Genomic DNA, 25,003 nt, shown 5'->3' on the forward strand with positions numbered 1-25,003 from the left:
CCCAACAACTTCATGGAACATGACTGTTCAGTACCCCTGCTCTACAGAACCATTCGCTGTAAGCCCTCTGTCTCGTACTGTGGGCAACAAGCAGAAGCCAGAACAAAAACATTCAGTCTCCATCCAGTGACCACTTTCTTCCTCTAATAGCTGAAAGCACTCTGATAGGTCGTACCTTCAGAACCCTAGTGGAAACAAGCCCCATTCTGTCAGCACTAGGAACTAGCATCATCCCTTACACCCTTTAACGGAGAAACAAAATAATTCCCCTGGAGGAACAGCCAAGACAGAGCAAAATGGTTGACAGCTGAAGTTTTTGCTCTCCCCGGCTCCTTCTGCATTCTAAAAATTATATTCTTAATTCTTTAAGCTCACAACTCTTTTTTGTCTGTTCCTATAAGAAAAGGGAGGCCAAGACAACCACCAATCTCCACTATAGCTTTGATAATTTTGGAAGAGCTTCTCTCTACGTACAGTCCAGGAAATGGCTTGTTAAACTAGATAGAACAAGAAAAAAAAAAAAATTTTTTTCACAGATGTACACTTCTCCTATTGGAGTTTGGAGCTTGGGTTTTTTTGTTGGTTTTTTGTTTGGTTGGTTTTTTGTTTGGGGGAGTGGGGGTTTTTTTGGTTGGTTGGTTGGTTTTGGTTTTTTTTGTTGGTGTTTTTTTTTTGTTTTTTTTTTGTTTTTTTTTTTTTTACACTTTTAACACACTACTTTGGCAAACTTCTCACTGTTCTGTGCATTTTTAATGCCTGGCACCTGGGGACTCGATTATAATGGTGGTCGTGAGAATGCAGTAAAAGTTAAGACAGTTATGTAGTCAGGGACTAACCCAGAGAATTTTCTTCAAAACAATGTTGGGAGGAGAGGGTTAGGTGCACATAATCCCAAATCAAGTTTATAAAATATGATTAATGCCTGCAGAGACACTACCTAAATCAAAGTTTCGGAATAAAAAAGTTACTAGATATGAATAAAATCTAAGAATTGGAGATCCATACAAAAAAACATTTTACCTTTCACCATTGAAAGCTGATGATTCAAATACCTAATCTGCTGTGCACTCTTTTCTAGCTTTTCATTAAGTTCTTCCAGTTGTCTTTCTCTTGCTTTATTTAGAACTTGAAGTTGAAGAATCTGCATATTTTCTGAAGAATCTGCCAAATTTCAAATAGCATACAGACAGGTCAGCACAGTCAACTAACCAAGAAAGTCACAGTCGTTAAGTAATTCCTGCCCCAAAATACTTCTTTCATACAGTGCCAAATTCACTGTTGGTTCACAAAAAACCACATAATTTTTTAATCCAGGTTTGATTCACGTCACCTGAGTTGCTCTGGTAGCAATGGCTGAAGAATTGTAGGAACTACCAATGCAATTCAAACCTAACAGCAAGCCCAGATAAAGGTTTAGATGCTACAAATTCACACACGGGCTTGTGGCAACTATAAATTTTCAAGATGTCTAACAAGCAAAGTAGTTCTGTCATTTGAAATGTACCTAACAGAAAAGCCCAATGTGGCATCAAGCAAAATATGTTTCCTAAGGTACAGCAAGTCGTTATTTTCCAATATTATAAACAATAAAAAGCACCAGCAAGACGTGAGATCAAGCCATCAGAAACAATTTCTTTCAGTCTCACCAGTCAAAACTACATTTTTAATAGCCTGAAACTCAAATACCCTGATCAAAAAAAGCTGATTTATAGATAAAGTGGAAAAAACCCCACCCAACCCAAACCCAACGCAAAATTAGGGCTATCCCAATGTAAGCTTAGAGCAACACAAAAGATCACATACATCAACATACTTTTAGTTGTCCTCTTACTAAAAATCTACTGAAATCAATAGGTTTTCTGTTGCTGATTTCCAGCTGACTTTTCACACAAGCTTATTTCAAGTCTGAACAGCAAACACTTACTTTCACCATTGCCCAAGAATTCATGTTGCAAATCTTCAAACACATCATTTCTTCTGGTTCCTTCTTGGATTACTGCAATTTTTTGATGAATGCCATTTTGGTATGGTTTATAAGTCACTTTGTAAGATTCTGGCGATTGGCCACTGACAACATCAGATGCAACAAATTGCTGTTGTGACAATATATACATAAGAGGAAATAAATTAAAACTACAACTGTAGTCTTGCTCGATGAAAATATTTTTCATTTTACAGGTTGACATTAAGAAGAACTATAGTAGCTCTTCATTTTCAGGCTCCAATCCAGCACACCATTTAAGTGTGACAGAAATTTTCATGAAAGCTTCCACTTTAGGAGAGTGGTGAAGTGTCAACTTCAATAAAGCAAGCACACACTTAAGTGAATCACATTCATTCTACCTCATGGAATTCTACATAGCCAACAAGAGGAAAAAAAAAAATCATAACATGCACATATGAAAATCCAATTATTTAACACTTCATTGTTTTCACAGGCAAAATAGACTACAGAAGCCTCCCATCACTGTTTAAACTGATAATAACAGACTGAAAACATTTAGAAACATTACTACCAATAGTTAAAGACTTATGAAAATTTTCCAAAAGAGACAGAAAAATGCATCAGCTTCTGAAATACCTTAAGATGTTCTTTTGGAGCATCTGGAAAATTTATTATTTTACTTTGCTGATTGCTAAATTCTGGTTTATGGCCATTTGTATATGGCCGGAAGTTTTCAGGAAGATGATACACATTGTTCTGTTGGTAGGAACTTGGAGCATTAAACCCATCTCTACCAAGATACACATCATCAGGATCCTCTTGACCGTTCTGGCCACAGTAATTTTCTTTAGCATCATATAAATGTTTCTTGTCTTCATCGTTATGTAGGCCATTCCAATTCTTTCCATGTTTCTCAACATGATCATTTTGCTGGTCACACAAGAATTGTTCAGGGTACAGATTTTGTCCTTGTTCATAACCCTATGAATGGATAAGAGGTTTAGAATCGCGCTCTCAAAACGCAGATTTCTCCCCCACCCTTTTTCTGGGGTCACCAGCCCTCAAGTTAGAAATATTTCAAATTAATAGCAAAACATGTTACCTACATGAAAAGTACTTCTCTAACAAATTTAAATAATATTTAGCATGTTATTATGAACAAGCAGTTCCTACTAATTACATCACTGCTCATACAAGCTTACATTTTGAGGATCACTTATCAATGGATGATTGTTCCACCTTCCATCATGCTTCCCAGGCTCATGCGATCTACAGAAAGACAAGCAGCTTAACCATGTACTTATAACTTCAGGAAAAACAAAACAAATCAAACCATCTCTTCGTTAAATTAAGTGGCATCTAGTTTGTTTCTCATGGAACACAAACCATACTGCAAACGGCACCACAGCTCCCTTTTTACTTGGATTGCTTTTACACACCTCATCAGATGAGATTTTGCTCTATGCTCAGAAGTACAACATAAATAACAAAAAATAGTGCAAAATGCCTTACTGCTCCTCAGTGTCCTGAATGCTACAGTCCGAATAACTGGAGAGCTGGTCTCCACTGTCCTCTAGCATATCATGGGGAAGGTCTGTCAATAGTTGTTGCAACTGAAACAGAACAAACAACATTCATTATAAGCTTTTCAAAAGAATGCATACAAGTTCAGTCCAAAGAGACATGCGAAATAAGCCACTTGCACAAAATCCTGTTTTTCTTCCTCCATTGAAAAGTTCGCAAGACTGGAATTCACAGAATGCTTAATAAGCTAGAGTACCAGTTTAATTTTTTTCCGGCAAACTCTTGGTAAGAAGAGAGCTGCATCAAAAAGAGGTAAGGGGAATGCCACCAGACAGACATCTCCCAAGACAGACTACTTTTGAAGAATCATTTGCAAACTAATCATGCCAAGGTTGCTCCTCCCTAAACCCCAGGCAAGAGAGGTACTGAACATTCAAAACATCCTCTGAGGAGTCTGAATTGAAATCCAGATAAGAACTTTCCAGCCAGTGTTACTAGATGCAAGAAGTCATCACTGCAATGATTAGTCGTCTGCTCATGTGTTCAGATCAAGTCACCAAGCAACTGGACATGAACAGAGAAAAATACCACCACTCCTAATTCAGGAAATAGACAGTTGTGCCACAAAAAAAACAAAACAAAAACAAAAAAACCCAAACACAACACTCCTGAACTTACTTGTTGTAATGATTCCCAGATAGAACGTACCTCTTCTTCCCATTTTCAGAGAGGCTTTGATATGGGGCCACATATTGGGCTTCTCGTAGATCTGAGCTATGCACTCTCTTTTTCTTATTAGGTGACTTGAGAACTACACAATATATTCAGAGTTATTACATGAAGTCTCTAAACCCTAACCCTGTTTTTCTCCACACTCTGAAAGCATGCGTTAATAAGAGCAGAAACATTAGCTGCCCCATGTTCAATACCTTATCAGCTTTTCTTTGTTAAAAAAAAAAAAAAAAACAAAGAAAAACAAAACAAAAAACACTACAAAAAAGAAAAATCATCTACCAAAAGTTTCTCTTAAAGATATCATGTTTTCTCAGGTGCTATTTTAGATGCTGTCCAAGACCAAAGGTTAGGTGAGAAGGACAACTTTTCTAAGCATCTATAGAACAACAGAGCACCAAAAGTTTGTTCCTAGAAATTCACTAGTGGCCTGAAGAAGTTTCCCTATCATTAGAGCACTCTCTAGATTTATTATATCTCAGCTCCAGGAAGCAGGAAAGGAAAGGCAGCATCATTCACTGAAGAGCCCCTTTCCTTTTCCCTACTTGCAACTAAGGACATACTCAAGCACCATAGGTTTCTCAGGCCTTGCACTGCTTTGAAAACTTAAAGTCAAGAGAAAGCAGCACATACACAGTTCACAAGAGATCATCATAAGAGTCCATATTTAAACTGATCTCAGCCTACCAGGTTAGCTAGCACAGGACTCCAGATGTGGGTAAGGGTTGCCCAATTCTTAAGTTAGTGTTAAAGTACTCTCCCCAGTTTTCAAGGAAAAAAAAAAAAAAAAAAAAAAACAAACCAACACACACACCTGCTTTGCTGTGGCAGAAAAACTAATGCAGAAAGTCTCAGATTACATCTTGACCAGGGAACACAGCAGAGCCTGCGTTTTAGCCTCCTAGCAGGCTAAAAGTCACATCCCACTGAAATATCTACATGTACAGTTTTGTGAACCCCACCCTGCCCCAGTTCAAACATGCATGACCTACAAGGACTATCGCTAACTTATTCCCAAGAGGCCGCTTTGTTTGTGCCCATTGCCTCTTGTCCTGTCACTGGGCACCACTAAAAAGAGCCTGGCTCCATTGTCTGTACATCCTCCCTTCAGGTGTTTATACACATTTATGAGATTCCCCCTGAGCCTTCTCTTCTCCAGGTTACAGTCCCAGCTCTCCCAGCCTCTCCTTATAGAGAAGATGTTCCCCTCAACACTCTGAACTTGCAATCCTATTTATGCACTCTCTTGCTCACTCACTGTAATAACCCTACAGTTATTTCACTACTTGTTCTCCTGCACAAGCACAACGTTCTTTATCTGGGTAGAAGGTTTTGGAACAGACATCAGATTTCCTACAGTGTTTGCAACAGCATCTTTCCAAGTTGAACAGCTATTGGTCTACTACACGTTTTTGCAAGCATTTGTGTCTACACTACCTACACTCTAGACTGTGATCCCTGAAGTATATATTGGGGAGGTTACCTGACATGAACACGATTTACCACCCTGTAAGAAACCATTACACACATTCCTGTTAAACACACATTTTGCCAATTCTCTTTATGAAACAAAAAGAACAGAAACATCCAAAGTATTTCAACTACAAAAAAAACCCCAAAACATTTGAGTATATTTTTCTACAGATTAAACTATGTAATTTATAATCAAATTTTAAAATGCTGATTATAATTATTCCTCATTCTTCTCTAAGCTAACCAAATTTTCAAGTGAAAGAGAGCTGTTGCTTTCTAAGTATTTTTAATAAGTGAAAAAGCTGTCAAGAAATACAAAAGGTAGGTAACACCAGCCTTTTGCATTTGATCTACTGTATAAGCAAGGAGTAACAGCCTTCCACCACTACATATGACGTTGCAAGGCTCGTAAGATGCACCATCTCATTCCCTTGTTACTTTTTATGCCACTCTTGCAAAGCACAGTCTGCACTGTTTTGCTCTTACCAAAGACAGCATAAAACTTTTTTTCTTTAAAACACTTAAAAGAGAAAAATGGGAAGAACCTAGATACACAAGTCTTCAGATTAAATAATTTGTTCTTTTTCACCTCTTGTTCTCTTGCATAATCCTCTTGGTCATAGTCTTCATCTTCATGTTGAGTTTGTAGAGCTCCACTATCAAAGTCAAGGGACATTGTTTTCTAATAGTTTTTGAGTATCCAGCGAAACCTATTGCAAGACAGGAAAACATCACATATTAGTAAACGTGTTGGGGGGAACCAAAAAGTACGACCCTCACCTCCTGAATTCAGTAGCCAAACACACAAAAATGTATTTTTTGAAACAAACATTGCACATTATCTATACCATTCACTTGAGCTTTTGTTTCTCAGTATATCCAGTGCTACTTGTTTCTAAGAAGATAGCATTTAAAACAGATTATTTGCACTTTCCATATGCTGAAATTATGAAATTATTGAAGTTCACTCACAACCAGGCATTATTTTATTCAAGTTCTAACACTGTATGCTATACATACGCTGTGATATACATTGACAGTTATGTCCACTTTTAAATCTTGCTTCATTTATTTCTAGAGAACAACTATATTTTGTACTAAATACTGGAAGTATACTGTTGCTTGTGCATTTGGATAATAGCTCTGAGAGGGAAAATAGGAAAAGTATCGTGGAAACAGGAAAAGTATTGTGTCAGTTCCAGAGATAACTGCTTAATGAAGAGACTCAGACCCCCAAGGACTTGTCTACACTGAGCACTGAGTTCACAGCGATGAAGAGACACTCCTGACCGGCAGTGATGAACTAGAAATGCCTGATGAAGATTTTACAGAATGGCACATTGCTGGAGCATACTGGTGTAGCACAATCTGAAGCCTTCACTCAGTATAAAATAAGCTTTACGAGAGCATTATCCCCAAGTTAAAAGACATAATGTGTCATTTACTTCATTATGTTTAAAGGACCCGCTTGCCCACTGATATTCAAGGAAACTCCCCAATAGTTAGCAGGAATCCTAACGCAAGTCCCTGTCTCTGCGCACCCTTACGATTCCGCAGCGTGACCGCCTGCCAACAGCTTTCGCGGAACGATGCTGAAGCAGCTCAGCCATCTTCTCCCCAAATCCCCATCAGCTGCAAACGACCACCCGCCCTCTCCTCTTTCTTAAAGCCCTTCCCAACCCCGCCAGCTGAGGCGACCCGACGAAGGGACGCAGCGCCGCTTCAGCGGCTCACGGCCCGTAAGAGCCGCCATCAGTCACGGAGAGACGGGGCGGGGGGGGCACACGGAGCAGCGCGCGCCGCCGCCACAGGGCGCGCGGGGCCAGCTCGCCGGCCGCCGCCTCAGCCCCCTCAGGGCGGCGGCGCGGGGCGGGCACCGGCCGGGGACGATCGCTGCCGTTATTCACAGGGCGGCCGGGGAAGCACCTCCCGCCGGGCCCTCCTTGACCGGCTTCGCCCCGGCCCCTGCGGGGCAGAAGGAAGAGGAGGAGAAGGCGGCAGAGCGCTGCCCGAGCACCGAGACTCACCTGAGCCGCCGGGCGCCGCGGCTGCCCGCCTCCCTCGGGCACAACAAAAGCGCGCCCCGCCGCTCTTCCGCATGACAACCGAACCTGCGCCCGCCGCCCTGACTGACAGCCGCGGGCGCCAACCGGCAGCCACAGCATCGCCTCGCTGCGCAAGAAGGACGGGAGGAGGGCGGGGCAAGCGCGTCCCGCCTCCGTGGCGCTGGGCTGCGCCGCAAACCCGCCTCCGCCCGCCGTTCGAAAGTAGGCGCGCATGGCGGCGGGAACGTGCCTGGCTAGCTGATTGGCCAAGCGGCCGACCAATGGCTGTGGCTATTTTGCGGAGGGGCGGGGTCTTCCCGTGACGGTGCGAGTGTGCGCGCAGGGCGGGCGACGGGAGGCGTTCGGCGCGGGCGGCGGAGGCGCCATCTCGCAGCGAGACGTGGCGGTTGCTTGGCAACGCGCGGTGGCGTTGTCGGTGAGCTGCCCTCGTGAGGTCACAGCACGACGGGATGACATCATGTGACCGGGGGCTGGTCCTCACGACAGCGTCATGAAGAAAGCTGACAGGATGGCACGAGCGTCTCTCATTTTAGAGCAGCTGCGTGGGCGGGGAGGGACGGTCACGAGTTCCTGCCGCTCTCCTCACAGAGCAGCCGCCCGAGGGGGCTGCCTGCGGCCCGTCCCCTCGCCCTGCGCCCTTGCTGACCGAGTGGTGATGGCGCTCAGTGGCTGAGGCCCCGCTCTAAGCCCCAGCCGGGGAGGCCCTTCAGGGGACCCCGCCGTTGCCCGGGGAAGCCCCCGCGGGGGCACAGGAGCAGCCATGGCGCACACGGGCGGCCTTCCTCAGGGTGCCTAGCGCTCATGGAGCCGCTCTGCTTCGAGGGCTTAGTTTAATCTGTTTAAAAAATTAAAAGTTTCTCTGAGCAAACAAACTTCTACAGAACTGCCTGTAGCAAGCATTCAAAAAAAAAATCAGAAAGGTTTTTCGAACGATGTTTGTTCAGAGATGAGGAAGATATGTAATAGCTCCATCTGGTGACACTTACCCTCGGCAGTAATAACGCTGCCTGCCTGCCGTAGCAGCAGAAAATGGAAGTTGTGGTACGAGAGAGGCGTTTGGGTCATTCGTTATTACATTTTTATTGATTGAAGCAAACAGATATGTGTGTTAATGTGTTTCAGTGAAATTTATAGGAGCTTTGAAAAAGAACGAACTTGCTATGCCTTGTAAATGTGACATTATAGGCAAAATTAGCTATTTTTCCCAGGGGTTTCTAGTAATCATTAGAACAGAGATTAAGCAATTCTCCTCAGCATTTTCACAGGCATGAAATGATTAAAAAAAAAAAAAAGCCTAAATGTGCCTGACAATTCATATTAACTTTCTCAAGAACAGTATTTTGGAAAACTTTCAAAAATTCAGATAACTTTTTTTTTTTAGCATAGTTACTTCTTCTAAGACTTCCAAACAGGAGATCATAGTGTACTTTACATGAGATGGCTGGTCCACAGAGGCTAAAAGCAGCATTAATAAGGCACATCAATGTTAGAAACCAAAACCTGAGTTCCTAGTTCTGGCTCCAGAAGAATGGATGTAATTTATTCTAGGAAAATGCCTGTTGTCTGTAACGCATGGATGTGTTGTGTCTGGATTGTATCTGTAATTAGTTGGATTCTTTGCTTTCTCTCACATCAAGAGATTTTGAGATACTTGTTTATTGCGCTAGCACCCAATTATCTCCCTTTTCTTCCCTTTTTCCTCCACAGTTTTGCTTCGGACACATACAAAAGACGCAGGAGTAACAAAAGATTCTGCTCTCACTTTTGTTTAAGTTAGTGATATTCAAAGAGGGAGACTTAAGACTGTGTCATACTGTGATACAAACATCACACACTGACTCTGGATGTTTTTATGCATTGGTAAAGTGAAAATTGGTGAAGTGAAAAAAGTCCCCAAGTCAGTATCTTGACTGGCAGTCATACAACTTTGATCTCATACTATCACAACTCCAAACACTATTATTCTAGTCCCGAGTAACTTTGATCTGTACTAAAAATAGAGATGGAGTTCTGCACATTTGCCTTCTATGACCTGTCATAAGACTCAGCTTTGATGCAAAAATCAAAACTGCCCTATGCAGGTCTTTCTCTCTCCTCGACATGCCACAGAAGTAACTATTTTTGTTTCATTGTTTGCTCAATTAAGTCATGCCAAGCACATTATGAAGTTTGGCAAGATGTCCGAATAGAAAGGATACAATGCAGGGATTTAATACTCCAGTTACAGTTTCTTGCTAACTACCCTTGCAGTGGCACAAAGGTTAGCATGAACTCTTGCTGGGGGCCTTCTTCACAGGTGAAAACCCTGCATAGGATAGAACAGGCATAAGCTTGAGCTTCTAGTCTGAAGGCTTGAGGTATCAATAATGCCAGACTATTAGCAAGGAAATCAGCTACTCCTGTTTTAAAGCTTCTCACTGCTTCAGTATATGTAATTGAGTATTTTAATCATGTTATTACCAAGAAAGAATGAAATATATTTTATGCCTATTAGCTGAGGATAAGAATAAAGATGGTTTTTAGTCAGCTCTAAGTGTGGCTCTTTACATCGTATTTTCCCCTCCAAGAAAGCTTATGTCTTCAATAATTTTATGTGTACATGACCCCTCTTGCTTTCTAGAGAAAAGAGCTCTTACTATAGCGTCCCATTTAACAGGAACACAGGCAAAAGAGCAGAATGTATTTTTGTTATAGTCAAGTCTTCCAGCAATTGCTGAACTCCACAACAATCGCCTGTCGTATGGAACTGAGCCGGTGGGCTGGGAGACAGAGGGAATGTCCCTGCTCATGCCAGAAGACATCGCTTATCTTAAAGGGACAACTTTCTCAGGCCATCACCCGGACTACCAGCTCATTCCCCAAATCCCCCCACCCTTCTTCAGTTACTTATTAAATCACTGTTTCTTCAACAGGAAGCCCAAGAAATCACTGTTCACTCTGAATATAGGATTGTTCATATTTAGAGTATTTATTGTGGCAAAACAGTTCATAGGTTTCCTTTAAAAGACTTTTTTCCATGTTTAGGAACAAATGGGCTCTACATGAAGAACGGGAAAACCGTATCTTGTTTTGGAAAGAACACTGAGTAAGGGCACATGCAAAGTTCAAAGAGTCTTTTAAATAGTTTTCTCTCAAAATGTATCATTAGTTTTGTTCAGCTTCTCTAGTTTGTAAACAACTATGTAATCAATGAAAATATATTTAGCCTACCTTTAAAAAGAGATGTCTCCAGTATTAATTGGTAGTAATAGTAAAATCATATGCAAGACAAAAATATTAGGATCTAGCATGCTTGTCCTTTAACAAGTTCTATTCCAAAATTATATTACATATATTAATTTCAACTTTGTAAATGTTGCATAATCTCAAATCTTTGAGTAGTCAGACAGTGATAAAAAAGGATTAAGAAACCGGACAACCTTTCTGTATTGTGAATGCTATTCATTTCAAACATTACTTGCTAGTAAAGTGCTGTTACAAGCAAAATGAAATTGTTAGTGTCTATCGAAAGCAGATGACATTCTAGTAATATTCAAATTGTATTTGTTTTGGCAAATAGTTAAAAGCTTAGACATGTTTGTTTAACCACCCAAAACTGATTCAGTATAAATAATATCGGTTTCCAATAATTCTATGCTAAAAGGCACATACTAATGTTCCAGCAGTTCGTTCAAGTGAGCTTTTGCATGTAGAGGTTTAATTGTGCTTTTAAATAGTTACTGATTCAGTATGACCTTGAAAGTGACATTTGTGCATGTCTAAAATACCTTCTCACAAATGAATCTCACACTCCGAAGGTGTAATTTTGTTAAGATCATATATATCTATATAACTATGCTTGTTGATCTCTATAGATCTACATAGATATACACATATACATATATTCATACGTACACACACAAAAGGGTATCTTCTGGAACAGCAGCAGAAAGTGCAGTCTATACTTTTTTGAATTGTCTTCATAATAGAAAGTTCTCGGTACAGTTGTCAGATAATGAATTGTCTTGGGATTTGTGAGATCCGAGGGATTATTTGTGATATTGCATGTGTCCCACATTACTCTCTTTCCTGACAGGCTGCTTCAAGCTCACTTCACTTCCAGAAGAGATGATTGGCAAATTATTTTCCATGTGATACTGAATAAGATGACCCACACTATCAAATATATGGTCTTTGGTTCTCACCTAATGAAAGAAGCAAAAGAACATATTTATGGTTAGATCGTGCTTATAACTGGTTAGGCACGAGCCTAGTGCATTACAGTCAAAAGGCATTTAAGCCACCGAACTCACTGGAGCAGGATCATTAGGCTGTAGACAGCAATTCAGACCTATCCTTTGACCTACCGCTAGCTGACATGAAAAGCAGAGGACCAAGTTAAAGAGACTGTATGTAGAGCTGGACTGATTCTGCTAAGGGGAATGAAATAACCTTTTTTTTTTTTCCTCCACAGAAGAGAGACGTCACTTAAGAGTGCTCTTCTAGCCCTGAGCAGAAGCAAGTAGAATTGACGTTACAACAAACCAGCTCTACCTTTGCTGTATCCAGAAGTGTGTTACTAATCAAATTCATTATTTAATGTTAGGGTTATTTTTCTAGCAATATAACGACAACTCAAAGGATGTATTAAGTGTATACACTAATTATCAGCACCTGGACTAACAACAATATTTAAGTACCTCACGTTTATTTCCGTGGTACTTCGGTGCTTGTAAGTTCTTGAATTGAACTTTCAAACCTACTGAAGTCATTGACTAAATTTAAATTAACCTGGATGGAATCAGATCAGTTCCACTTCCTGGCATGCACCCGTGCGTTTTGACTGAAATAGCTGAGCAGCCCTGAAACTTCAGTGTATGAAGTGTTCATACCTTGCCCTCAGGATCCACCAGGAGCAGATGCTTTGCTTGCCCTCCCTGAAGTCCACTGAGGACATACTGACCAGGTGACGTTGTGCTCTCTCGAACCAGAAAATCCCCATCGTTGACTAACAGGCTCTCTGCTGCTTTCCTGTTTAATTTGCCATGGTAACAATCTTCATTCTTGAGCTGTTGCTTTATTTGTGGCAGAACACAGAGACCAGCTGTGTTGCTTGTGGCACTCTGTTGAACAGCTTCCGGTAACTCTAAAATGAAATGAAAGGGAATGTACTGGACGCTTCACCTAGAACTTCATCCTAAAAGGGTGCAAGACATATTTTTGTATAGCTTTTAAAAAATTCAAATGGTTCAGTCTTGAAGCTGTGATCAAACCAACCTTACAGACTGTAATATTATGCACACATGAATGCTTACAACCTCCAGTGCATTAGGTAAAATTATCACACCAGCTCCTCCCATACCTTAGATGGGAAAGCCTTGGGTCGCTAGGCAACAGGGATTGGAAACAGGCATTTTTCTGATGCTCTACTGCTTTGGGTTTGTATTTCTTTGGTTGTATTAAAGAGTCAAATCTTCCCTGTAAAAACAAGATTTTTGTTGCTTTTTAGCCACTTTTTTTTTTTTAAGATCTAGTTTTTCCTTCTTCCTTAACAAGCTCTGAAGAGATTGTCATGGATCTTTGGGAGAGTCATGTTGAGTGGCTCCAGCTATGTGCAGGAATGTAAGGCAACATGGCCAACGTAGCCAGAAGGGAAGGATTACAGCACGATGCATCTGCTGTGAAAAAACGAACAATTACTGAATGTACTAACAAAACTGGGTGGTTTGGGATATGGCCAGTCAGACTGCAAATGATTCACAGGCAGGATTTTTCTAAGGAAAATAAGAGGATACCACTTCTTCAATGGAATTGTGCAACCTAAGGCTCCTCAGGATACAGCCAGTTCCTTCTAGAGCATAAAACAGCCCCAGGTCACAGATTTCCTTTACTGTAGTTCTGTCCAGTCCTTTGCCCACTTTCTGGTGTGGAGCCAACTCTGACAGAGAAAACAGTCAGTGGGAAACCATAAAAGGCAAAGCTAATAAATAAAGTATTTTCAATAATGAGGACAATCAGTAGCAACTATATAGTCATTTAATGGATATCCACCACTTTGAGTCTGTAAATCAAGACTTAATTTGACATACATTTAATAGATACTACTGATCAAACAGTTTGATTTAGAAATTATTGCATGAGATTCAATGGTCACTTATTCAAGAATTGAGAAAAGATGGTCATAACGATCCCACTGTGACCTTGCATGCTACTGCCTGTGAAGCAAAGGCATCTGAGGCCACTTCCACCTTAGAGTGGTTAAGGTCTTGAGCATACAGGAGAACCCTCTTCCTTGAGGTATGGTGCAGTCCCAAGCTTTCTCAGCAGCTTAAAGACTTGCTTATCATTACCTGTGGAACACTATTTATTGTGATCGATCAACTATAGAAGATGAAAGGTTACTCTGTTTGCTTACCGTCACTACTTTTACTCTTTAATACCCTTTGTCTCGAATTTAACAAGTAAAAAAACCAACCAGGAAGGATTTCTTCCCCCCATCTTTTCTCTATTTCTTATGGGGAAACCAAAATCTTTCTCCATGCACACAGATGACAAGACCCCCTCTTTTCAAAGCTTAGAAAGATACGGTATTGCAATGGGAACCTACTGGCCTGACGCAGTGGGCTCCCATGGATCTGTGTGGTTGCTGTACCGTGGGCTGTACAGACTGCGGACGGCAGGGTCTGTGTGTTGATGTAACACGGATCATCAAAAAGATCTGTTTTGTAGGCAGGCTTCAATAATGTTGCCTCTTTTTTTGTCTTCTGTGATCTTTCACCACAATTACCTGCAATTAGTATATAGTATGCACAGATTTCCTTCTTTTTTTTTTTTTTTAAACTCAAGTTAAAATAACTGTAAAAGCTGCAATAGGAACATTGTTGTTCTTATATATCCCACTAAAGTCATTCGGAAGGAAAAGAAAAAATGGCAGATGATCTCCTTTTTCCTTATGGATAGACGGCGCAAGCTACACTATCCAAATTGAGTTAGAATGAAGTTTTCAAAAATGTTCTGCACTGGTTCAGTTCTGCTTCAATCAATGTCAGCAGTAAACCCCCCACTGACTGAAAAGAAATTAATACATATGACTCTACAGAGACACAAGCCATATACGTTGTTTGTTGCAAAACCCTTTCCTTCCCCTCTGCACCACAAAAAAAGCTTGTGGGAAGCTGAACAATTCTCTCTTGCTATTCTGGTGGAACAGGGAAGATGGCGGAGGTTGGCGCTTTGTGGCTCTGCCTGGAGAGCCAAAGCCACATCTGTCAGGTTAGGATCCAAGCTGAGGAACAGGCTAACAGAATATCCCCTGCAGGGTATGAAAATAATAGCACTTCAGCTAGCCAAATAGCATGCATATTTTTGCTCTTTAGCAAACGTTTTATTCATAGATCTATTCATTCATTCTTTTATTTGTTCACTCTCTCTTTGTAGAAACCATTTGATTCTCCTTTCCTTAAATCAGAAATAACACAAGAAACTGAACGATCCCCTGCAGACAGTGTAATGGATCCCTTTAGAGCAGTGCAGGTGGGAATTCAAAAAAGGACCTCATTGTGCAATGAAAGAGATGAGCTGAGAAAATGTGCTCAGGGCATCGGCTGTGGCAAGGGAAGTCCAGAAAGGGAGGGAAGCTGGTGATCTCCTGGGGTCTCAGAGAGCAGGTTTTGCTAAAGGCAAATTGACCTTGGGCACAAAGCCACCCAAGGCCGGGGAAGGGCACAGTCACACTGAGAAGCCAGTGATGCTGGAACCAAGGGCACGGGCTCCATTGGAACAACACCCGATGCTGATAGTTCGGGTCTCATCGAGCATTTGTAGGGGGAAGGGGTATTTTCAGAGACTGATAAGCAACAAAGTATCTTCCTTTTTCAAAGGAAGGGTATGAAAGGGAATAAAAGGACAAAGAGTATGAAAGAGAATCAAACAACAAAGAGCTACTGTACAGTATCATGACAAGTAAAACGAGCAAGTCTGCCAGCAGACATGAAGATAGATTAGTGGCCTTTAGAAAAGCTGTAAGGCTTTTTTGTCTGCCCTTCATCTAGGGAACTAGAAATGACCCACTAAGTAGGACACTTTTCACCATTGTATCGAAAGCCAAGGGGCAGCTCTTCCAGGCAGTCTGCCGTGGGTAATTCTGCATATGCATGAGAAGGAAAACAGAGTACATACCCACAGTTTTGTTTTCTTCCGGGCAATTTTCATATATATTGATGAATGTCGGGCTGCCTGTCTGTAGAAAAATTGTAAAAACAGTCACGTAAAGTAGTCCCTTAGAAATCTCAGGTAACTTTAAAACATCCATGCACCAGTTAATTGGGATACAGGCAACTAAACATATCTTCTTCACCAAAAAATTCTTATCTCCTCAAATAATATTTTATGCTGATACTCTTCTTTCTACAGGGCACCATGTCTGGACATACTCCAACCTCAAAGAGACGGTTAACTGCCCAGTTATGTATATAGTATATATATATATAGCATAGTGTATATAGTATAGCTTTAGTATATACAGTATAACTCCTAGGTCATAAAGTTCAGATTTTCTTATAAATGTTCCTTGCAATAAAAACAAGGAGAAATGACTACAGACATCATGGTTTGAAAGTGAAATGGTCACAAAGTTGTCTGAGCAGGACTAAAAGGTCATCGGAACTGAAAGGAAAACCAAAAAGTAACACCCCATGGAAAAAAGGTATTTGCATTTACATGTGGCAGGGTAACTCCTTGCAACAACTCTGGCGAGCTTTGAATGCAAACTTAGGATATAGTCAAACACCTTTTGAGAGAACTGTTGGGAAGGCAGAGACCACCAGGCCCACAGCCAAGATGTGGAGTATGGTTGAGGTTAACAAAGCAAAAAAATGGATGGAGCAGTAGCACAGGAACACACAGGAACCGGGGCGCCGTTGCCACCAAACACAAATAACACTTGGGAGCAGCAACTTTTTAGACAGCACCCACTGGATCCCAGCGGGCACGTCTGAGTGCGCTCCCTCTGAGCAAAGCAGCGGTGCCTGCTTCCCTAAGTGGGGAAATGCCGGTGCTTCCAAGAGCTCACACAGCAGGCTTTGAAGTCTGTGCAGCCAGTGTGAACTCAGCTTGTTTTACTCCCTGACTGATTTGTTTTTATCCCCCACTATCCCAGACAAGAGCCACAGATACATGCATCTTTCGCTGCTGTGGCTGATTTAACAGAGCCTCTTGAAACCCTTCAAGGGTAATTAATGTTGTATGTATAGGTTGTAGAGCATAATGGACAGGATGAAATATTTATCAGATCACAGAATCAGGAGATCACAGATTTTGCAGATGTTCTCTCAGACAAGCCATTTAAATCTGTATCTATTTTCTTCTCACAGCTAACGAGTGAACCAGGGAATATTACTTGGCCTCCTAAAAGTACTCTAAGGACAAATCAGTTCATATTCAGAAAGTGCTTTGGGATTCAATTATGTACTAAGCATCATTAAATCTAGCCTAAAAAACCCTTTCCCAGGATAATCAGGACCTGGTTCTGATGTTAATGCCATGCGTTACACCACAGTAACACTTTATTATTCATTCCCATAATAGGCAGCGAATTGTTATCCCAGAAGATGATGTACTTACCAAGCAATACTGCTTTTTGCACTGTGTAAGACAGTTAGCCCTTTGGTCTGTTTGCACTTTCATTCGCATGTCTAACACTCCACCGGTGGGAGGCTCTTTCCCTGGAATTTCGTTGTAATATTCATGATCCTCCCTCTCCTGTGAATTCCCAGCTGATCCATTAGCATTTGCTGCCTCGCTGACAAAATATGGGAAAAAAAAAGCAACTAATGTAATCAACTGCTTTCTAGTGTAGGCAAACATCCCCAGTGTTTGCGCATCGCACAATACACAGATTAGCCATACGGAGGCTGTAAAGGGCTTTGGGCCTGAACTTTCAGAGCTGTTTATTTTTCCAGTTACTTCTTCCTGAATTAAAAATGGAGTCATCACAGTTTGGGGTGCAGGGAGGTACAGTCATTTTCTTAGCACCGGGCAGCCTAGATGCTTTTTCTTTGCCTTGAAAATATAAGAGCCACCTACTGAAACTTTAAGAGAAGAGTGCCAGTGCATCATTCATTAAGGTGGCCAAAATGTAGACCATAAAGCTAATTCCTCTGGCTTCTTGTCTCAATTGTATAAATCTAGGGATTGCTTGGGGGGTGGGGGTGGGGGACACGACTTACAAGAGAAAATTAAAACCTCACGGCATTTAGTTAGACAAGCCTGCAACTGTTTTAGAAAATCAAATATTGCTAAAAAAAAAAAAAAAAGTCGTTTTCCTGAGTGGAATGTACCCTGATTTTAATAACCATAATCAAAATAACTGTTCTGTTTCAGCTTGAAGAAAACACAGATTGACATGAAGGAGAGCATCCGATGTTTTTCTTGAACTAAACCAGAATGATGATAGTTTAAATGTACAGCTGATACACTGCAAAACAGCTAGGGCTTCCTGTACTGTCTCCGGTCCCGAAATAAAAAACTCATCTCAAATCTTACTTCTCTGTTTAACAAGAATATAATTGGATAAAAGGCCTTGAGCAGGAAAGAGATAAAGTTCAAGTAGTTGATTATGCGATATGCAGTGCAAGTATTTGATTATGTGATTCATAGTAGTTTGGAAGTGGGTGACTCATTCACACAGCAATATCCGACTTCTCTGCCCGAGGACCGTTCTCCGAGGCTGGCTGCGGGTTAGGCTCAAGGAGGGAATCTAATTAGCCTCTTCCATCTCTCCTTGCTCCGATTTACTTGTGGCATAACCTAGCACAGTTTCATAGGAAAGGCTCCTCCTCTGGTTATTGTGCCCAGGGAAAACAGGCCAGTATTAGCAGTGGCATGGCAAGAACCACTATATACAATGAAATAAATATAAACTGGAGCTGGGGCTGCTGTTATGCAATAAAACCAGTTCTGTTGCATTGCGTCAGGCACTGTACCATGGACACCGCCTGCGTAGCGACTCCCGGTACTCAGGATGCAGTTAAGCGGCGTTACAGCTTTACCTACCCATGGGAGGTAGCAAGTGATCAAATTTGGTGTTATGGTAAAGAAAAGACTGAGGAAAAATAGGCATGGCTAGCCTGTGAGGAGAGTCATGAATTAGAGCAAGAATTGTGTCCCCAGTGCAATGGAAAAAGGGTAGTTGAAATGGAGAACTGTGGTCCAAAAACTAATCTAGGCCCTATATTTTGAGCAACGTGCAGGATGTGAACAGAACAGCAGAAAGGTGAATTACAATTGCTTTTTTCTCCACCACACACTTTCCACAATTGCAGCAAGCTTAAACTTGGCACAGGTCAGGGCTGAGCTCGTGTGTGTGTGCGTGCGCCGTATTTATAGAGCAGAACTTATTTGGGCAGAGTAATTTGAACATTTGTTCAACTTACTTGCATCATTTAAGATAAGGCTGTTTTAGTTAAGGAACAGGGTGGCTGAATTCTATGCTGTTATGCACCTGTACAAATGTCACTGAAATCAATGGAGTTTACTGGAATAAGCTAATTTTAGTCTATTATACTCAGTACATACAGCATATACTACCATCAGCAGATGTCCAGAAAGCATATCCAAAGCATCTTATTTATGGATTGCTCTTTGGAGTATATTGTTTTCCTGAAAAGTACTGAAGAGAAGAAAACTGCCAGTTAAGTGACTGAGAATGTGCTGACCTTTCCTTAGACGTAACCAGGCTGGATGGGTTCTTCAGGTACTGTTTGAACCGGAGCTCAAAAGCCTGCCCTATGGTGTTTATCACCTCCTGCGCCATCCCATTGGGGCATTCCAGTATGTGGCATGCTGCAAAGAGACACCTTACTTTAATTAAGTAAATGCACTTTATACTAGAAAATAGAGACACAAGCTATATTGCTTACAGCAGAAAAGCTAGGCATGAAATTATGCATCTAGCTAGCTTTAGAACATTATACAGACTGAGATTTTTGATGTGTTAAGGAAATTCCTCTAGGTATTTTTTAATCATAGTATCAACTTATACCTCAGTAAAAGAAACTCTCCATTCATGCTTCCTGCGTGGAGTGTTCCTGTATCTCCTTTTCTCTCCCTGCCTGGCAGTAAGCAGAAGCAGGGGAGAGAACCAGCCCTGCCAGCGTGCAACTTTCACGTGAAACAGCATGAAAACACAACCATGGGTGGCTCCAGCGGCCTGGGGCAGGGCTCCCTTGGGGCAATGCTCCTGCCACCAGTCCTTGTTCTCATGCACAACCTCAGGAAACTCACTCCAGCAGCAAGTGCCAGGTGCCCAGGACTGGCTCTCCCCTCTGCTGAGCCACCATGAGATAGCACTCAAGGATGGTGCTAGGCCAGCCGCCAGCCCTGCCTGCAGGCTGCCAGGGTACAGGAGTTCTGCCCATCCCAGCATCAATAGTGGACTTACTGTTGAACCTGCAGGGTGCCCTAAGTTAGTCAAAATAGCAATGCAGGTGATGGAACTAGAGAGAGGCGGCAGGCCAGACTGTTAAGGCTGCAGCCCAGCTTCTCCAGATTTTCATCCTAATTTTCTGAGCCATCCATGACACCTTAGAGCGAGCTCTCCTGTGAGCTGCCACTCTACCAACTTTATAGCCATTGGCAATGATGCTCTGAGAACCATCTGGCATGAAAAAAGCAGTGAAGGTCAGTCTTTCTTCTATTGCAGGCAAATAATGAGAGTGATGCAAAAGGGACTTTATTCCCTGGGTCAGCCTCCAGAGGGAAGAAGGTGTCATACACCTGAGTATATACCCCACTCTGCCTTCCAGCAACATACCCAGGACTCTGGGTTAGATGAGGAGCTCATTCACTACCTTTCCCCTCATCTGGAAGTTGTCCCAGAGCAGGGCAGCCGCCCACCTTTCCAGGCTCTGCCCTTCCTCCCCAGGCAAGGCCAGCTGGGGAAGGCTCCTACCCCTGCATGGTGCCAGCTGCTAGTACAGCTTTAGTCTGACCTGCAGATTCTCACTTCGTTGCACAAAGAATATGACATTTAAAGCCACAGCCGGCATACCATCACCCATATCCATACAGGGAAGTCAGAAATTGTACAGAATATTGAGCTGTTCAGTAGCTTTCTTATTTTAAAACTCAAACAACTCTTTGGTACAGATAAAGCAATCATATAAACATGCTTAACAATCTGAAAATTGTTTCCATACCTCTCTGATTAACAGGATCTTTTGCTACATATGCAACGTAGTCTGTTGTATCCTATAGGAAAAAAGACAACAAACATCTTTAAAATTATTGTTACGAACAACCCTACCTCCATAACAGAGCAGCTGAGTATAGAGAGATATATTTTTAGCTCTAGAAAGCATGCTTCTTTCAGGGAAAGCAACCGGAGGTGCTAAAGTGGTGCAAAGTGGGCTAGGGGAAAGACCAGTGATGCACTGGTGGCTGTTGACACAGTAACTGTGCTGGAACCTTTTTCTTGTAATAAATGCACTAGACCATTTGGCATTCTTTGGGTCTTCAATAAACTGTGTTTTCAATTCCAAACTATGCAACAGGAGTAGAAACACAACTGGCGCCTCCTCAGCAGGCAAGGCTGCTCCCTTCCACTGCTCCCACAGAGCCTGAAGCCTCCCCTGCGTAACGCATTACAGCTGCGTGACTGCCAGTCACAGCTGTTAGCTGGGACGGTCCTTATCAATACCAGTGGAAGACAAAATAGTGCTAATATACTGCAAAGGACAAGTTAGAATATTCCCAATTTGTAGCATGAAGATTGAGTTTTGAAGGCATCTTAGAGAAAAGTTGATCTTTAAAATATCACAGAATACAATAGGTATCTGATCTCAACTGCTGCCGCCTGATTTTAGTCCACCTATGATCAGGTTAAATTACTCGGGACCTCAAGGCTGCTGCTGAGATCAGACAACCTCAGTGTAATCAGTTGTCTGTTTCAGATTCTCTTTCCAGCCAATGTTGAAATAATCCTCGCTTTTTTCTAGTGAAACTGAAAAGGGAACTGGAATAGAAAAATTAACATTTCTAGTCATACTGCAAAAGCAAAGAGTCGCTTGATAATTCAGTGTTATAGTAAAAATGGTGAGGTAATGAATAACAGTCTTTTAATTATTAAAGATGCATTTTGTTATTTTGGATCTTTAAGGCAGGATGGGGAAAATGCAATTTGCAGCTTAAAGGCATGGCTCTCTTGAGGGAAGATGCAATCAGCTGGCAGGAAACAAGGCCCCCATTTGCAATATGCACAAGAACAGTCATTTAATAATTCACAATGAATGACACGAGAGGCAGGTCTTGGGGCCAGCAGAACTTGTCCTAGATAATTTTTTTAAAATCTCCAAAGTTAATATCATTAAAACAAAGCAAGCTAAATATTTCTTATGCATTTAGTGAACTCAATTTCCTTCCTTTTCCTTTCAGGTTTTTCTTAAAGTTCATAAATATTTTAGGATACACTTAAAATAAAATAGATCTAGAGAGCAACTAGAAACTAAAGTAACTGGAGCAGTACCTGCTATTTTTATATCTTTGCGATGTTTAAGTACATGCATGGATGACTTTGCTTTAAAATAAAGCCAGAATAGGCTTTATTCTCAAGCAGAATATTGCTACTCCTTAACAGTGCAGGGCAACACTGAACTGCATTTAGAGCCTGAATATAGGGCAGGTGGAGAGACGTCCTGTGGAAACTATCTCCCATTTTAAATGTAAAGGGAATTTTGGAAAAAATTAGCTGAACAAGCCACCAAAATTGCCCCTTATGTGAAGTACCACTAGATTTATAGTTACCACTGCTGAGCAAGACCTCCATTTTACATATTCTTCCAGTAAGAAAAGTGTCACCAGCTGCACCACCAAGCCCATTTCCTGCAGCACATCTGTGTGCAAGCACATCTCCTGGTGGTCCTGCCATTAAGCCCTGACCAAACCCAGCCCTGTGTCAGCTGATGGGATCACTGTACAAGACCAATGCCATATAATAACATTAAAAAAAAAAAAAAGACCAAAACAATCCACCCAAACTGAAAAAGGTAAAAAAGGGAGAATTACCCATCGAACCTGCTGAGCAGAGATCTGAAAATACATCCCTGAATTTTCAAAACTGAAAATGTTGCATAAAGACAAACTAGACAGCCAGCATACTTCAAAAACAAGTCAGCTTGGGGACATACTTAAATCGTTTAACTATCAAGAAAACTGGAATTTGGAAATGAAGCTTTGTGATGCTCAGCACAACAGCGTGCCAGCTCTTGGAGCTGCTTGGAAATCCACATCAGGAAGGGTCTGCAAAGCCCAGGGACTGTATTGTACAGTGGGGTGTATTAGGATAGCACAGGCACCTAAAGGTGAAATTTGAACTTCTTAGAATCTGAAAATGCCTTAATCATTAAATGGGATATTTAAGGATGTAGTACTTTGGCACCAGGCCCGTGCAGCACCTCCCTCCTGGGCGCAGGACCTCCAGCGCAGAGCCTGCACCCATGCTCCCTCCCCACTTCCCAGCCCAGCTCCAGAAAGCTCCTGTTCTCAGGCAGCTTGGGCAGCATCTCTCTGAGCAGAGCAGAGCAGCTGGGCTCCTTACATCACCCACATGGCCCTCCAGAGAAGATCAGTCAGCCACATAGGGATGGTTCCCAGCTATTTCCCCTTGCCTGCTCCTAAATCCAAAGAGGCAGATCTGCCATTTTCCAGTCAATGCTGGATCTGGCTTCCACCCCAGTGTTATCAAGAGCATGACCCAGAGCCTTCTGTTTTCCCTGTTTCATAACACAAGAACAGGAAGACATTTAACAAAATTGAAGGGCAGAAAATTAAAAACTGATTTAAAAAACCCCCCACAACTGTTTTCATAACGCATGGAGTGTGAAAATCATAACACTGGCAGGGCTGGGCTTGCTTAGATTCAAAGAGGGAACAGGGAGTACCACGTTTATGGATGACAAATTCCCTGCTGACAATCATTGCAATAAGGAGCTTGGAAGAGGATAGAAAACCTCTTGTGTGACAACATCAGTGAGCTCATGACTACGATACTAGGAGAAAAACCCGTATCTGCAGGAAAAAGAAGGTTGTGCCATGTCTGTCTTATAGGAGCTTTGCTTGACTCAAAATTCATTGAAAATTTAGAGGTGCTGGTGCTGACGCTGACAGCTTTTGTGACAGGTATTGGATTACAGGGACCACAGAACTGATGCCAATTCCTATGTTTGTGTGTTCTTATTTTTAGGTGCTCAAGTCCGGGGGCTTTTGAGTGAACGGAGGCTCACTGATGAAGAATGGGAAAGGTAACTATACAGATCTATCAAAGATCCACAGAGTCCCTATTCCAAGTCTCCTTTCCAGTCTCAGTCCCTCAATTTTCTTGTATTACTGGTCATGATCCAGAATTGCGGTGTACTCTTAGTGCTTGTGGATAGGACGGGATGAAGCAAAGTATTTGCAGGTACTTTTAGTCTCGTAATAATTTCATTATACCTGCGGAAGTATATCTTATAAATCAGTACTTACGGGGTCACCTCCAGAAGCAAATGAGATGGACTGCATGTGATGGTTGGCAATAATCTGAAAAGCATGACAAACTGGTTAAATGTGCTTATGTGCCACACATTTAGAAAACAGCAGAGCATATATCTTCATAGAGCAAGCAATTAAGTTCATGACAACCCAATCCATTAATACATACACGTATCACTTGTGAAGGAAGGAGCTAACAATAGGAGTATTTTTGAGACTACCCATTCATGTTTAGTGATGTCTAGATCCCTGATTAATCTTCCTTAAAGGGTTATAAAATGGTAGCATGTTTATGAACAGGTCCCACTGATGCTCTGATCATATTCTCTCTTACCATTAGCACCAAACTGTTACCTGGTAGAGATTTCACTAGCCAAATCAAGCATCAACTTTTCATGGTTTCAAACACTACCTCATCTCTGGAGACAAACTGTTCTTTTTTATAAAATCAAGTGCAACAGATTATGCAGGTGGGAACCCAATGGAACGTAGCGGCAGCGCAAGAATAGAATAAATATGATTTTCCATTTGCAAAGGTCTAGTAACGAAAGACCTAGAAAGAATTTCAAGACAGTGCCCTGCATGCTCCTGTGTGCAGTGACAGAGCACATCAGTGCTTTTGGAAGCAGATCTGGCTGGCTGGCTTTTAATCCTGGTACAAACAGGAAGAGGTTAAAAGTGCCACACTTTAGCTGCCAACCCCCAGAGTTTCACCTGGTGTAGGGAAGCCCTTTGCTGCTGTACCTGAAAGGAAGGGAAA

General features: G+C 41.8%; 2 protein-coding genes across 4 annotated transcripts in view; both read right to left on the minus strand.

Moving 5' to 3' along the window:
* The window catches only part of CEP152 (centrosomal protein 152), a 29,409-nt gene extending 21,595 nt beyond the window's left edge, over window positions 1-7,814 (minus strand). For both annotated transcript variants that reach the window (XM_087743889.1, XM_087743888.1), the window contains exons 1-7: window positions 7,702-7,814; window positions 6,264-6,384; window positions 3,458-3,558; window positions 3,148-3,214; window positions 2,582-2,926; window positions 1,925-2,093; window positions 1,021-1,161 (exon numbers count right to left, since the gene is read on the minus strand). In XM_087743889.1, the coding sequence (XP_087600015.1) occupies window positions 1,021-1,161; window positions 1,925-2,093; window positions 2,582-2,926; window positions 3,148-3,214; window positions 3,458-3,558; window positions 6,264-6,350 (910 nt within the window). In that variant the 5' untranslated portion in view covers window positions 6,351-6,384; window positions 7,702-7,814. The remainder of the gene's footprint in view (window positions 1-1,020; window positions 1,162-1,924; window positions 2,094-2,581; window positions 2,927-3,147; window positions 3,215-3,457; window positions 3,559-6,263; window positions 6,385-7,701) is intronic.
* Window positions 7,815-10,718: 2,904 nt separating this feature from the next.
* Window positions 10,719-25,003, minus strand: part of SHC4 (SHC adaptor protein 4) — a 34,411-nt gene continuing 20,126 nt past the window's right edge. The window contains exons 5-12 of one of the 2 annotated variants that reach the window (XM_009470127.2): window positions 24,238-24,291; window positions 20,916-20,967; window positions 19,434-19,560; window positions 17,341-17,518; window positions 15,898-15,958; window positions 14,327-14,506; window positions 12,612-12,865; window positions 10,719-11,924 (exon numbers count right to left, since the gene is read on the minus strand). In XM_009470127.2, the coding sequence (XP_009468402.2) occupies window positions 11,769-11,924; window positions 12,612-12,865; window positions 14,327-14,506; window positions 15,898-15,958; window positions 17,341-17,518; window positions 19,434-19,560; window positions 20,916-20,967; window positions 24,238-24,291 (1,062 nt within the window). In that variant the 3' untranslated portion in view covers window positions 10,719-11,768. The remainder of the gene's footprint in view (window positions 11,925-12,611; window positions 12,866-14,326; window positions 14,507-15,897; window positions 15,959-17,340; window positions 17,519-19,433; window positions 19,561-20,915; window positions 20,968-24,237; window positions 24,292-25,003) is intronic. The other variant, XM_087743770.1, reaches the window with a different exon arrangement.

Source organism: Nipponia nippon, unplaced genomic scaffold (assembly GCF_047370975.1).
Source record: "Nipponia nippon isolate SJK-2023a ecotype South Korea unplaced genomic scaffold, ASM4737097v1 scaffold_9, whole genome shotgun sequence".
Classification (NCBI taxonomy): domain Eukaryota; kingdom Metazoa; phylum Chordata; class Aves; order Pelecaniformes; family Threskiornithidae; genus Nipponia; species Nipponia nippon.